General features: G+C 50.7%; 1 protein-coding gene across 1 annotated transcript in view; it reads left to right on the top strand.

Moving 5' to 3' along the window:
* PARD6G (par-6 family cell polarity regulator gamma) overlaps window positions 1–9,695 on the top strand; it is a 54,769-nt gene extending 45,074 nt beyond the window's left edge. The window contains exon 4 of the mRNA XM_038770731.1: window positions 8,611–9,695. Within this exon, the coding sequence (XP_038626659.1) occupies window positions 8,611–9,410 (800 nt within the window). The 3' untranslated portion in view covers window positions 9,411–9,695. The remainder of the gene's footprint in view (window positions 1–8,610) is intronic.
* The last annotated feature ends 5,293 nt before the right edge of the window (window positions 9,696–14,988 follow it).

The raw sequence follows: 14,988 nt of genomic DNA on the forward strand, positions 1-14,988 counted from the left end.
GCTTACTAGGTGCAAAGCACTGTTTTAAGCGCTGGGGAGGTAACAAGGGGATCAGGTTGTCCCACAGGGGGCTCGCAGTCTTAATTCCCATTTTACAGATGAGGTAACTGAGGCCCAGAGAAGTGAAGTGACTTGCCCAAAGTCACAATTGGGGGAGCCGGGGATGGTCCGGGGGTTACAGCCGGCTGTCCCTCAGGGCTCTGTTTTAGATTTCCATACTATGGTCTGGCCCCCAGGAAGTAACTCTGCTCCCCTCACTTGCCATTGATGCCCCACTGCCCCTTCCCTTCTGGGAAACAAAGGCCGAGGAAATAATAATAATAATAATAACAATAATAATAATAATGATGGCATTTATTAAGCGCTTACTACGTGCAGAGCACTGTTCTAAGCGCTGGGGAGGTTACAAGGTCATCAGGTTGTCCCACGTGGGGCTCACGGTCTTAATCCCCGTTTTCCAGATGAGGGAACTGAGGCCCAGAGAAATTAAGCGACTTGCCCAAAGTCACCCAGCTGATAATTGGCGGAGCCGGGATTTGAACCCGTGACCTCTGACTCCCAAGCCCGGGCTCTTTCCGCTGAGCCACGTGCAGTTAGCAGACATCTCTGGGTATTGCCTCCTCTGCGGTGGGTTGGGCCCCTTGGGGCAGGGGATGGGCAACCCAAGCAGGTTCCTGCCCATTCGGTAGCACGGTCACCTGTCCCAAGCGCTTAGTACAGTGCTCTGCCCACAGTAAGCGCTCAATAAATGCGATTATAATAATAATAATGGCGTTTATTAAGCGCTTACTGTGGGCAGAGCACTGTTCTAAGCGCTGGGGAGGTTACAAGGCGATCAGGTTGTCCCACGGGGGGCTCACGGTCAATCCCCATCTTCCAGATGAGGGAACTGAGGCCCAAGGAAGTGAAGTGACTTGCCCAAAGTCACACAGCTGACAATGGGCCGAGCCGGGATTTGAACCCGTGACCTCTGACTCCAAAGCTGTTTCCACCGAGTCACGCGGCTTATCCGAACGAACGTCCCTCTCCATGACGGACCCTCCACCGTAAGGCATCCCCACCACTGCCACTCTGGCAGCTCTCCCCTTCAGTCAGTACGTACTGAGCACTTCTTGTGTGCAGAGCACTGCACTAAACGCTTGGGAGAGTGCAATACGGCCAACTTGTACTTCCCAAGCGCTTAGTACGGTGCTCTGCACACAGTAAGCACTCGATAAATACAACTGATTGATTGATAACAATAAAGCAGACGCATTCCCTGCCCACCACGAGCTGACGGTCCAGAGGGGGAGACAGACATTAGTAGAAATAAATTAAATTACAGAGACGTTCGTAAGTGCTGTGGGGCTGGGAAGGGGGAGGAATAAAGGGAGTGAGTCAAGGAGATAATAATAATAATAATAATGATGGTATTTGTTAAGCGCTTACTATATGCAAAGCACTGTTCTAAGCGCCCGGGTAGATACAAGGTGATCAGGTTGTCCCACGTGGGGCTCACGGTCTTCATCCCCATTTTACAGATGAGGTGACTGAGGTCCAGAGAAGTGAAGTGGCTTGCCCAAGGCCACACAGCAGACAAGTGGCAGAGCCGGGATTAGAACCCGTGCTCTATCCACTACGCCTTGCTCCTTCTAATAATAATGATGATGGCATTTATTAATAGTAATAATAATAATGATGGCATTTGTTAAGCGCTTACCATGTGCAAAGCACTGTTCTAAGCGCTGGGGAGGTTACAAGGTGATCGGGTTGTCTCACAGTCTTAATCCCCATTTTACAGATGAGGGAACTGAGGCCCAGAGAAGTGAAGTGACTGGCCCAAAGTCACACAGCTGACAAGTGGCGGAGCTGGGATTTGAACCCACGACCTCTGCCTCCAAAGCCCGGGCTCTTTCCACTGAGCCACGAAGCGCTTACTATGTGCAAAGCACTGTTCTAAGCGCTGGGGAGGTTCCAAGGTGATCAGGTTGGCCCACGGTGGGGCTCCCAGTCTTCATCCCCATTTTTAGACTGTGAGCCCACTGTTGGGTCGGGACCGTCCCTATATGTTGCCAACTTGGACTTCCCAAGCGCTTAGTCCAGTGCTCTGCACACAGTAAGCGCTCAGTAAATACGATTGATGATCCCCATTTTACAGATGAGGTCACCGAGGCCCGGAGAAGTGACTTGCCCGAAGTCACCCAGCTGACGATTGGCGGAGCCGGGGTTTGAACCCACGACCTCTGACTCCAAAGCCCGGGCTCTTTCCACCAAGCCATGCCGCCTCCCCAACGCTGGGCTCTCACCGGATCATTCATTCAGTCGTATTTATTGAGCGCTTACTGTGCGCTAAACGCACAGTAACTCCCCCTTTTAGACTGTGAGCCCACTGTTGGGTAGAGACCGTCTCTGTATGTTGCCAACTTGGACTTTCCAAGCGCTTAGTCCAGTGCTCTGCACACAGTAAGCGCTCAATAAATACAACTGATGATGATGATTATGATTTATTTATTTTACTTGTCCATGTCTATTCTATTTTGTTAGTATGTTTGGTTTTGTTCTCCGTCTCCCCCTTTTAGCCTGTGAGCCCGCTGTTGGGTAGGGACCGTCTCTATACGTTGCCAACTTGGACTTCCCAAGCGCTTAGTCCAGTGCTCTGCACACAGTAAGCGCTCAATAAATACGATTGATGATGATGATGATATGTTTGTACATATTTATTACTCTGTTTATTTATTTTACTTGTACATATCTATTCTATTTATTTTATTTTGTTAGTATGTTTGGTTCTGTTCTCCGTCTCCCCCTTTTAGACTGTGAGCCCACTGTTGGGTAGGGACCGTCTCTATAGGTTGCCAACTTGGACTTCCCAAGCGCTTAGTCCAGTGCTCTGCACACAGTAAGTGCTCAATAAATACGATTAATGATGATGATGATGATTTATTTATTTTACTTGTCCATAATTATTCTATTTATTTTATTTTGTTAGTATGTTTGGTTTTGTTCTCCATCTCTGCCTTTTAGACTGTGAGCCCACTGTTGGGTAGGGACCGTCTCTCTAGGTTGCCAACTTGGACTTCCCAAGCGCTTAGTCCAGTGCTCTGCACACAGTAAGCGCTCAATAAATACGATTGACTGATTGATTACTCTATTTATTTATTTTACTTGTCCATATCTATTCTATATATTTTATTTTGTTAGTATGTTTGGTTTTGTTCTCCATCTCCCCCTTTTAGCCTGTGAGCCCGCCGTTGGGTAGGCACCGTCTCTATAGGTTGCCAACTTGGACTTCCCAAGCGCTTAGTCCAGAGCTCTGCACATAGTAAGCGCTCAATAAATACGATTAATGATGATGATGATGATGATGATTTATTTATTTTACTTGTCCATATCTATTCTATTTATTTTATTTTGTTAGTATGTTTGGTTTTGTTCTCCGTCTCCCCCTTTTAGACTGTGGGCCCACTGTTGGGTAGGGACCGTCTCTCTAGGTTGCCAACTTGGACTTCCCAAGCGCCTAGTCCAGTGCTCTGCACACAGTAAGCGCTCAATAAATACGATTGATGATGATGATAAGCTTGGGAAGTCCAAGTTGGCAACTTCTAGAGACGGCCCCTACCCACCAGCGGGCTCACGGGCTGGAAGATCCCCCGCCCGAGCCTCAGCGGTGGTGGAGAGCCCGGTGGCGAGGCCTGAGGGGTGGGAAGAGGAGGAAGAGGAGGAGGAGGAGGAGGAGGAGGAGAGCCCGGCCTGGGATGCGGGTGCCAGCCGGACAGGTTCCCGAGCCGGGCAGACGCGGCGGCGACGGCGGCGATGCCCGGGAGACAGGTTGGACGGGTTTGGAGTGAGGCTGGGCGCAACCGGCCCCGTCCCTTCCAAACCCGCCCGCTGATCATCATCATCAATCGTATTTATTGAGCGCTTACTATGTGCAGAGCACTGGACTAAGCGCTTGGGAAGTCCAAACTGGCAACATATAGAGAGGGTCCCTACCCAACAGCGGGCTCACAGTCTAGAAGGGGGAGACGGAGAACAGAACCAAACATACTAACAAAATAAAATAAATAGAATAGATATGGACAAGTAAAATAAATAAATAAAGAGTAATAAATATGTACAAATATATCATCATCATCAATCGTATTTATTGAGCGCTTACTATGTGCAGAGCACTGGACTAAGCGCTTGGGAAGCACAAATTGGCAACACATAGAGACAGTCCCTACCCAACAGTGGGCTCACAGTCTAGAAGGAGGAGACGGAGAACAAAACCAAACATACTAACAAAATAAAATAAATAGAATAGATATCATCATCATCATCAATCGTATTTATTGAGCGCTTACTATGTGCAGAGCACTGGACTAAGCGCTTGGGAAGCACAAATTGGCAACACATAGAGACAGTCCCTACCCAACAGTGGGCTCACAGTCTAGAAGGAGGAGACGGAGAACAAAACCAAACATACTAACAAAATAAAATAAATAGAATAGATATCATCATCATCATCAATCGTATTTATTGAGCACTTACTATGTGCAGAGCACTGGACTAAGCGCTTGGGAAGTACAAATTGGCAACGTATAGAGACAGTCCCTACCCAACAGCGGACTCACAGTCTAAAAGGGGGAGACAGAGAACAAAACCAAACATACTAACAAAATAAAATAAATAGAATAGATATGGACAAAATACATAAATAGAGTAATAAATATGTACAAACATATCATCATCAATCGTATTTACTGAGCGCTTACTATGTGCAGAGCACTGGACTAAACGCTTGGGAAGCACAAATTGGCAACATATAGAGACAGTCCCTACTAAACAATGGGCTCACAGTCTAAAAGGGGGAGACGGAGAACAAAACCAAACATACTAACAAAATAAAATAAATAGAATAGATATCATCATCATCATCATCAATCGTATTTATTGAGCGCTTACTATGTGCAGAGCACTGGACTAAGCGCTTGGGAAGTACAAATTGGCAACACATAGAGACAGTCCCTACCCAACAGTGGGCTCACAGTCTAAAAGGGGGAGACGGAGAACAAAACCAAACATACTAACAAAATAAAATAAATAGAATAGATATGGACAAGTTAAATAAATAGAGTAATAAATATGTACAGACATATCATCATCAATCGTATTTATTGAGCGCTTACTATGTGCAGAGCACTGCACTAAGCGCTTGGGAAGTCCAAATTGGCAACATATAGAGACAGTCCCTACCCAACAACGGGCTCACAGTCTTAAAGGGGGAGACGGAGAACAAAACCAAACATACTAACAAAATAAAATAAATAGAATAGATATGGACAAGTAAAATAAATAAATAAATAGAGTAATAAATCTGTACAAACACATCTACAGGTGCTGTGGGGAAGGGAAGGAGGTAAGATGGGGGGAAGGAGACGGGGAGAGGAAGGAAGGGGCTCAGTGTGGGAAGGCCTCCTGGAGGAGGTGAGCTCTCAGCAGGGCCTTGAAGGGAGGAGGAGATTTAAGCGCTCACTACATGCAAAGCACTGTTCTAAGCTCCTGATGGCCCGCCGACCCTCTGTCCGGTGGCCAGTCCCCTCACAGATCCGGGAGGCCCCAAAGGGCCATCGCCGGGGACTTCGGAGACCGGAAACGGAGGCGACGACGGGGAGAGGCCGGGCCTCCTCCTCCTCCTCCGCCGCCCAAGCCGTGCAAGTTCAGACTCATTAAGCCACTTTATCGGCCCGCAATTAGCCTGTTTCTGTCCGGTGACTAATTAAAGCTCGCGGGCGCCGAGGAGGGCCCGAGGTTGCCCTCGGAAGGAGGAGGCAATAATGGACTCCCTCCCCTCCGGTTGGGAAGCGGTTGGGAAGCGGGGCCGTGAGGATGCACGGGTGGGATTTGAGGAAAACCGGGCCTCCCAGCCGTAACTCCGCTCCCCTGCCTTCCCGTGATTGATGGATGGCTTGTTTTCCCGTTGGGATCTGGCGGGAGCCAGGAGGACATCTGGAACCAGGGCCCGGGGACATCAAGGGACGGGAGGCCCCCGAAGAAACGGGAATCCGCAACGGATTCGGAGGGGGCTGAGAGTGATAGCAATAATAATAATAATAATGGCATTTGTTAAGTGCTTACTATGTGCAAAGCACTGTTCTAAGCGCTCCGGGGGATACAAGGTGATCAGGTTGTCCCGCATGGGGCTCACAGTCTTCATCCCCACTTTCCAGATGAGGGAACTGAGGCCCAGAGAAGTGAAGTGACTTGCCCAAAGTCACACAGCAGGCACGTGGCGGGGCTGGGATTCGAACCCACGACCTCTGACTCCAAAGCCCGGGCTCTTTCCACCGAGCCACGCTGCTATAATTGCGGCGCGTGTTAGGCGCTCACTAGGTGCCAGCGTGGATCCGGCTAAATTGGGTTGGGCACGGTCCCTGTCCTGCGCGGGGCTCTTAGTCTCCGTCCCCATTTTCCAGCTGAGGTAACTGAGGCACAGACGAATCAATCAATCAATCAATCGTATTTATTGAGCGCTTACTGCGTGCAGAGCACTGGCCTAAGCGCTTGGGAAGTACAAGTTGGCAACATGTAGAGTGAACATAGGGTGAATGAAGTGACCTGCCCCGGGTGGAGTGGCGGAGTTGGGATCGGAACCCGCGGCCTTCCGACTCTGCCACTTAGTACAGTGCTCTGCACACAGGAAGCGCTCAGTAAATAGGATCGAATGAATGAATGACTGGTTTTCCTGCCCCCACCTCCACGCCGGGCGACCATCCCTGGGTCTCCTCCCTGTCCCTGTCCCTCCCCAACGGGGGAGGAACTCCTGCCCTTGTAGACCGTGAGCCCACTGTTGGGTCGGGACCGTCTCTATATGTTGCCAACTTGGACTTCCCAAGCGCTTAGTACAGTGCTCTGCACACAGTAAGCGCTCAATAAATACGATTGATTGATTGATTGATTGATTGATTGCCACCTCCCCCTGGGTCCGGGGGCTCCCGCTCACTCAGCCAGGGCTTGGCACCGAATCACTAACTTCGAGAAGCAGCGCGGCTCAGTGGAAAGAGCCCGGGCTTTGGAGTCAGAGGTCGTGGGTTCAAATCCCGGCTCCACCAATTGTCAGCTGGGTGACTCTGGGCGAGTCACTTCACTTCTCTGGGCCCCAGTTCCCTCCTCTGTAAAATGGGGATGAAGACTGTGAGCCCCCCGTGGGACAACCTGTTCACCTTGTAACCTCCCCAGCGCTTAGAACAGTGCTTTGCACATAGTAAGCGCTTAATAAATACCAATATTTATTATTTTACCATTATAAATGGTACCATACCATTACCATTGGCATGGTAAAATACCATTATTTTACCATTATAAATACCAATACCAATAATTATTACTATTATTATTCGCTGGGGATTCCCGGGGTCTCCTCATCTGTCGGTATGGCGGAAACGTTCTGTTTTTCCCATTAGTCATTCAGTCATTCAATCGCATTCATTGAGCGCTTACTGTGTGCAGAGCGCTGTACTAAGCGCTTGGGAAGTCCAAGTTGGCAACATCTAGAGACGGTCCCTTCCCAGCAGCGGGCTCACAGTCTAGAAGGGGGAGACGGGCAACAAAATAAAACATATTACCAAAATAAAATAAATACACCTGTACAAGTAAAATAGAGTAACAAATATGTACAAACATATATATATTCATTCATTCAGTCGTATTCGTTCATTCATTCATTCAATCGTATTTATTGAGCACTTACTGTTGCAGAGCACTGTACTAAGCGCTTGGGAAGTCCAAGTTGGCAACATCTAGAGCCGGTCCCTACCCGACAGCGGGCTCGCAGTCTAGAAGGGGGAGACAGCCAACAAAACAAGACATATTAACAAAATAAAATAGAATAGTAAATATGTACAAGTAAAATAGAGTAATAAATATGTACAAACGTGTACAGGTGAATATATATTTGTGTATATATACATATATATGTATATATATATTTGTATATATATATGTTTGTATATATATATACAGGTGTATATATATTTGTATATTTACAAATATGTAAACATATATACATATATACAGGATGGAGGGATGGATGGACAGACTGAGCCCGCTGTTGAGTAACGGGTAACTGAAGCAGCACGGCTCAGTGGCAGGAGCCCGGGCCTGTGGAGTCAGAGGTCATGGGTTCAAATCCCGGCTCCGCCACTTGTCAGCTGTGTGACTCCGGGCCGGTCACTTCACTTCTCTGGGCCTCAGTCCCCTCATCTGGAAAACGGGGATGAAGTCTGTGAGCCCCGCGTGGGCCAACCTCGTAAACTCCCCAGGGCTGCACATAGTAAGCGCTTAATAAACGTCATCATCATTATTATTATTGAGTAGGGATTGTCTCTCTCTGTGGCTGAATTGTACTTCCCAAGCACACCTGCCGTGTGACCTTGGGCAAGTCACTTCTCTGAGCCCCGGTTCCCTCGTCTGTACAGTGAAGGCCGTGGGACAACCCGATGCCCCTGTAACCTCCCCAGGGATGAGCACGGTGCTCCGCACACAGCGAGCGCTCCGCGAATACGATTGATGACGATGGTAAGCGCTCGATAAATGCCGTTATAAATAAAAAGCAACCCCCGGCGTCCCCCCCGCCCCGGCTCGTTTCAGAAGAGGTGGACTCCTGCAGCTTCGGGACGGGCACGCTGAGTCGCAGGAAGAAGGCCCTGGTGACCCTGCGCAGCGAGCCCCCGCGCCGCCGGCCGCACCTGGACATCGGGCGGCCCCAGGACTTCCGCCCGGTGTCGTCCATCATCGACGTGGACATCCTGCCCGAGACCCACCGGCGCGTCCGGCTGTTCCGGCACGGCTGCCAGAAGCCGCTGGGCTTCTACATCCGCGACGGGGCCAGCGTGCGGGTGTCCCCCCACGGGCTGGAGAAGGTCCCGGGCATCTTCATCTCGCGCATGGTGCCCGGCGGGCTGGCCGACAGCACGGGCCTGCTGGCCGTCAACGACGAGGTCCTGGAGGTCAACGGCATCGAGGTGGCCGGCAAGACGCTGGACCAGGTGACGGACATGATGATCGCCAACAGCCACAACCTCATCGTCACGGTGAAGCCGGCCAACCAGCGCAACAACGTCATCCGCGGCAGCCGGGCGTCGGGCAGCTCGGGCCAGTCGACGGACAGCGCGGCCAGCCAGCACAGCCTGCCCCCGCCGCCCGCCCACGTCCCCCACGGCTTCCTCCCGGACGACGACGCCGAGAGCGACGAGGAGGCCGACCTGGTCATCGAGGGGGTGCCGGGGCCCCCGCCGGCCCGCGGCCCCCGCCCGCCGCCCGCCTTCCCCGGCCCGGAGGGCGGCGTCAGCCTCTACCGGCTGCTCAGCTCGCTCAAGGCCGACCCCCGCCACGGCCTGGCCACCCCGCAGGGTGGGGTGGAGGAGGACGGCACCGTCATCACGCTCTAGCCCGACGGGCGGGACGGACCGACGGACCCCCGGCCCGCCTCTCGGCGCCCATCTGATTCCCGAGGCACCGCGGGCGGACGGCTCTCCCGCCTCGGACCGTCGGAAACGCCGAGGGCCGCGGGAGCAGCGCCCGGCTTCCGCATCCCCCGCCCCTCTGAGCCCATCTCCGTCAGGGAAGAGGCGGGGGGGTTGTCGATTTACGGCCCTGCCCATCTCCACCGGCCTGGCCCGGGTGGCACGCCCGATCAATCAATCAATCAATCGTATTTATTGAGCGCTTCCTGTGTGCGGAGCACCGGACGAAGCCCTTGGGAAGTCCAAGTCGGCAACATAGACGGTCCCTACCCAACAGCGGGCTCACAGTCTCAAGTCCCATATGTTTTCTTTTGTCCCCCTTCTAGACCGTGAGCCCGCTGTTGGGTAGGGACCGTCTCTAGATGTTGCCGACTTGGACTTTCCAAGCGCTTAGTACAGTGCTCCGCACACAATAAGCGCTCAATAAATACGACTGAATGAATGAATCCGGGATGACCCACGGACATCTTCCCCGTGCCCCCCGGGGGGTCAGCGGCGGCTGCTTCCCCGTGGGTTCTCAGCAACTCCACTGACGGGGCGAAACCGACATTTTTTTTTCCCCCCCTTCTGGAAATATTTATTAGGATGGTGCCCGCTCCCAAAGCGGCCTGTTTTTCCCGAGCGGGGGGAACCGGATCGCAGATCCCGGGAACGCCGGGGCCGTGCTTCCTGGGGAGAAAAGTCGGCGCCGAGGAGGAACGGCCGGGTTCTGGCGGGGAGCGATGCTCCCAAGTTGGGACTCCGTCACAAGCCCCCTAAGTTACGACGAATTCCGGCGGAAACGGGACGGGAAGGGAATTCCTTCTCTCCCTGCTGCGGCTCCGGGCCCTTCTCCGGAGAGGGTTTCGACGGTCCAGGCCCAGGCGTGATGCGACGTCTTCGGCTGTGAGAACGAGGCATGTAAATGGCTTTCAAAACGTATTTTTCTACCTGCGCCTATCCGCGTTGTTTCTCTCTTTTTTTAAAAAAAAATATAATAACTTTGTAGCATTGTTTATTAAAGGTCTTCCGGTTCTTTTGTAAACGGAGTAACGAGCCCCATCTGTTGCATCTGGGGGGGAAAATTCGATCAGCGGGGTTTTTCGACGGCCGTTTAGACTGCGAGCCCGCTGTCGGGTAGGGACCGTCTCTAGATGTTGCCAACTTGGACTTCCCAAGCGCTTAGTACAGTGCTCTGCACACAGTAAGCGCTCAATAAATACGATTGATTGATTGTGCGGTCAGAAATACCCGCGGGATCCCGAGGGGTCGGGCCAGATGCTGGGAAGAACTTCCGATCTGGGTCATCATCATCAATCGTATTTGTCAACTGAACGCTTAGAACAGTGCTTTGCACATGGTAAGCGCTTAATAAATGCTATTATTATTATTATTACTTCCCTGAACCTTAGTGACCTCATCTTAAAATGGGGATTGAGACTGTGAGCCTCCTGTGTAGGACGGGGCCTGTGTCCAACCTGATGAGCTTTTCATTCATTCAGTCGTATTTATTGGGCGTTTACTGTGTGCAGAGCAATCAATCAATCAATTGCATTTATTGAGCGCTTACTGTGTGCAGAGCACTGTACTAAGCGCTTGGGAAGTCCAAGTTGGCAACATCCAGAGACGGTCCCTACCCAACAGCGGGCTCGCAGCCTAGAAGGGGGAGACAGACGACAAAAAAAACCATATTAACAAAATAAATAGAATAGTAAATATGTACAAGTAAAATAGAGTAATAAATACCTGGTATTTATTGGGCACTTACTACGTGCAGGAGGGCTCCGTGCCGAGCGCTTTCGTTCATTCCTTCATTCAGTCGTATTTATTGAGCGCTTACTGTGTGCAGAGCCCTGTCCTAAGCGCTTGGGAAGTACAAATCGGCACCATATAATAATAATAATAACAATAACTGTCTCCCCCTTTTAGACTGTGAGCCCACTGTTGGGTAGGGACTGTCTCTAGATGTTGCCAATTTGTACTTCCCAAGCGCTTAGTACAGTGCTCTGCACACAGTAAGCGCTCAATAAATACAATTGATGATGATGATGATTTATTAAGCGCTTACTAGGTGCAAAGCACTGTTCTAAGCGCCGGGGAGGTTACAAGGTGATCGGGTTGTGCCAGTCTTCATCCCCATTTTACAGATGAGGGAACTGAGGCCCAGAGAAGTGAAGTGACTCGCCCAAAGTCACCCAGCTGACAGTTGGCGGAGCCGGGATTTGAACCCATGACCTCTGACTCCAAAGCCCGGGCTCTTTCCACCGAGCCATGCTGCTTCTCTAACGGTCCCTACCCCACAAACTGGAGACAGAGTTTTGCTTCGTTTTTTTTTAATGGTATTTGTTAAGCGCTTAACTACGCGCCAGGCACTGTACTAAGCGCTGTTGGCAGGCGCTCTCTGTACTATTATTATTAATTATTATTAATAAATAATGGCATTTATTAAGTGCTTACTGTGTGCCAAGCACTGTTCTAAGCAGTGGGGGAATACTAATAATGGCATTTATTAAGCGCTTACTATGTGCCAAGCACTGTTCTAAGCGCTGGGGGAATATTCACTCATTCAGTCTGAATTATGTTGCCAATTTGTACTTCCCAAGCGCTTAGTACAGGTCGTGGGTTCTAATCCTGGCTCTGCCACTTGTCAGCTGGGTGACTTTGGACAAGTCACTTCACTTCTCTGGGCCTCAGTTCCCTCATCTGTAAAATGGGGATGAAGACTGTGAGCCCCCCGTGGGACAACCTGATCACCTTGTAACCTCCCCAGCGCTTAGAACGGCGCTTGGCACATAGTAAGCGCTTAATAAATGCCATTATTAGTATTCCCCCAGCGCTTAGATCAGTGCATGGCACATAGTAAGCGCTTAATAAATGCCATTATTAGTATTCCCCTAGTGCTTAGAACAGTGCTTGGCACATAGTAAGCGCTTAATAAATGCCATTATTAGTATTCCCCCAGCGCTTAGAACAGTGCTTGGCACGTAGTAAGCACTTAATAAATGCCATTATTTATTAATAAATAAAGACTGTGAGCCCACTGTTGGGTAGGGACCGTCTCTATATGTTGCCAACTTGTACTTCCCAAGCGCTTAGTACAGTCTCTGCACGTAGTAAGCGCTCAACAAATACGACTGAATGAATGAATGAATGAATATTCCCCCGGCGCTTAGAACAGTGCTTGGCACATAGTAAGCGCTTAATAAACGCCATTATTAGTATTCCCCCACTGCTTAGAACAGTGCTTGGCACATAGTAAGCGCTTAATAAATGCCATTATTAGTATTCCCCCACTGCTTAGAACAGTGCTTGGCACATAGTAAGTGCTTAATAAATGCCATTATTTATTAATAAATAAAGACTGTGAGCCCGCTGTTGGGTAGGGACCGTCTCTATATGTGGCCAACTTGTACTTCCCAGGCGTCTAGTCCAGTGCTGTGCACACAGTAAGCGCTCAATAAATACAACTGAATCATCATCATCATCAATCGTATTTATTGAGCGCTTGTGCAGAGCACTGTACTAAGCGCTTGGGAAGTACAAATTGGCAACATAATTCAGACTGAATGAGTGAATATTCCCCCAGCGCTTAGAACAGTGCTTGGCCCATAGTAAGCGCTTAATAAATGCCATTATTTATTAATAAATAAAGACTGTGAGCCCGCTGTTGGGTAGGGACCGTCTCTATATGTTGCCAACTTGTACTTCCCAGGCGTTTAGTACAGTGCTCTGCACACAGTAAGCGCTCAATAAATACGACTGAATCATCATCATCAATCGTATTGAGCGCTTACTATGTGCAGAGCACTGTACTAAGCGCTTGGGAAGTACAAATTGGCAACATAATTAAGACTGAATGACTGAATATTCCCCCGGCACTTAGAACAGTGCTTGGCACATAGTAAGCGCTTAATAAATGCCATTATTAGCATTCCCCCACCTCTTAGAATAGTGCTTGACACATAGTAAGCCCTTAATAAATGCCATTATTTATTAATAAAGACTGTGAGCCCGCTGTTGGGTAGGGACCGTCTCTATATGCGGCCAACTTGTACTTCCCAGGCGTTTAGTACAGTGCTCTGCACACAGTAAGCGCTCAATAAATACGGCTGAATGACTGAATATTCCCCCAGTGCTTAGAACAGTGCTTGACACATAGTAAGTGCTTAATAAACGCCATTATTAGTATTCCCCCACTGCTTAGAACAGTGCTTGGCACATAGTAAGCACTTAATAAATGCCATTATTTATTAATAAATAAAGACTATGAGCCCGCTGTTGGGTAGGGACCGTCTCTATATGTTACCAACTTATATTTCCCAGGTGTTTAGTACAGTGCTCTGCATACAGTAAGCGCTCAATACGGTTGAATGATTGAATATTCCCCCAGCGCTTAGAACAGTGCTTGGCACATAGTAAGCGCTTAATAAATGCCATTGTTAGTATTCCCCCACTGCTTGGAACGGTGCTTGGCACGTAGTAAACGCTTAATAAATGCCATTATTAGTATTCCCCCACTGCTTAGAACGGTGCTTGGCACATAGTAAGCGCTTAATAAATGTCATTATTTATTAATAAAGACTGTGAGCCCACTGTTGGGTAGGGACCATCTCTATATGTTGCCAACTTGTACTTCCCAGGCGTTTAGTACAGTGCTCTGCACACAGTAAATGCTCAATAAATACGACTGAATGAATGAATATTCCCCCAGCGCTTAGAACAGTGCTTGGCACGTAGTAAGCGCTTAATAAATGCCATTATTAGTATTCCCCCACTGCTTAGAATGGTGCTAGGCCCGTAGTAAGCGCTTAACAAAGAACCTCGTGATTATAATTATGATTAATGATGATTACCGTGATTATTATTAATTATGAGGTTGTCTCCCCGCGGGCCCGGGAGATCGGTCCAATGGGAGGAGCGGCTGATATTACGTCATCATAAGGAGGCCGGAGGGGGCGGGGCCTCGCGCGTGGGCGGGCGCATGCGCGCGGCTTGCGGGCTGGGGAGGCGGGGCCTCGCCGTTGGTCCAATAAGGCGCGTGCTCGAGGCCTGGTGGGCGGGGCCTCTCCGTTGGTCCAATAGGGCGCACGCGAGCGGCCTGGTGGGCGGGGCCTCGCTGTCGGCGCGGGGGGAGAGCGCGGGTGAGGCGCATGCGCGCGGTCTGCGGGCGGGGGGAGCACGGGGTGGCGCATGCGCGCGGTCTGGGGGCGGGGCGTCGGCGGCAGGGGAGAGCGCGGGGGTGGCACATGCGCGCAGTCTGGGGGCGGGGCATCGGCGCCATGGAGAGGGCGGGGGGTGGCGCATGCGCGCAACTTGGTGGGCGGGGCCTCAGCGTTGGCGGCAGGGGAGAGCGCAGGTGTGGCGCATGCGCGCAGCCTGGGGGCGGGGCGTCGGCTCCTTGAGGACGGCGGGGGTGTGTGGCGCCTGCGCGCGGCCTGGTGGGCGGGGGCGGGGCGTCGGCGCTAGGGGGAGAGCGCGGGTGCGGCGCATGCGCGCGCGGCTTGCTCGGTTGGCCTCGCCGTCC

Source organism: Tachyglossus aculeatus, chromosome X2 (assembly GCF_015852505.1).
Source record: "Tachyglossus aculeatus isolate mTacAcu1 chromosome X2, mTacAcu1.pri, whole genome shotgun sequence".
NCBI classification, from domain to species: domain Eukaryota; kingdom Metazoa; phylum Chordata; class Mammalia; order Monotremata; family Tachyglossidae; genus Tachyglossus; species Tachyglossus aculeatus.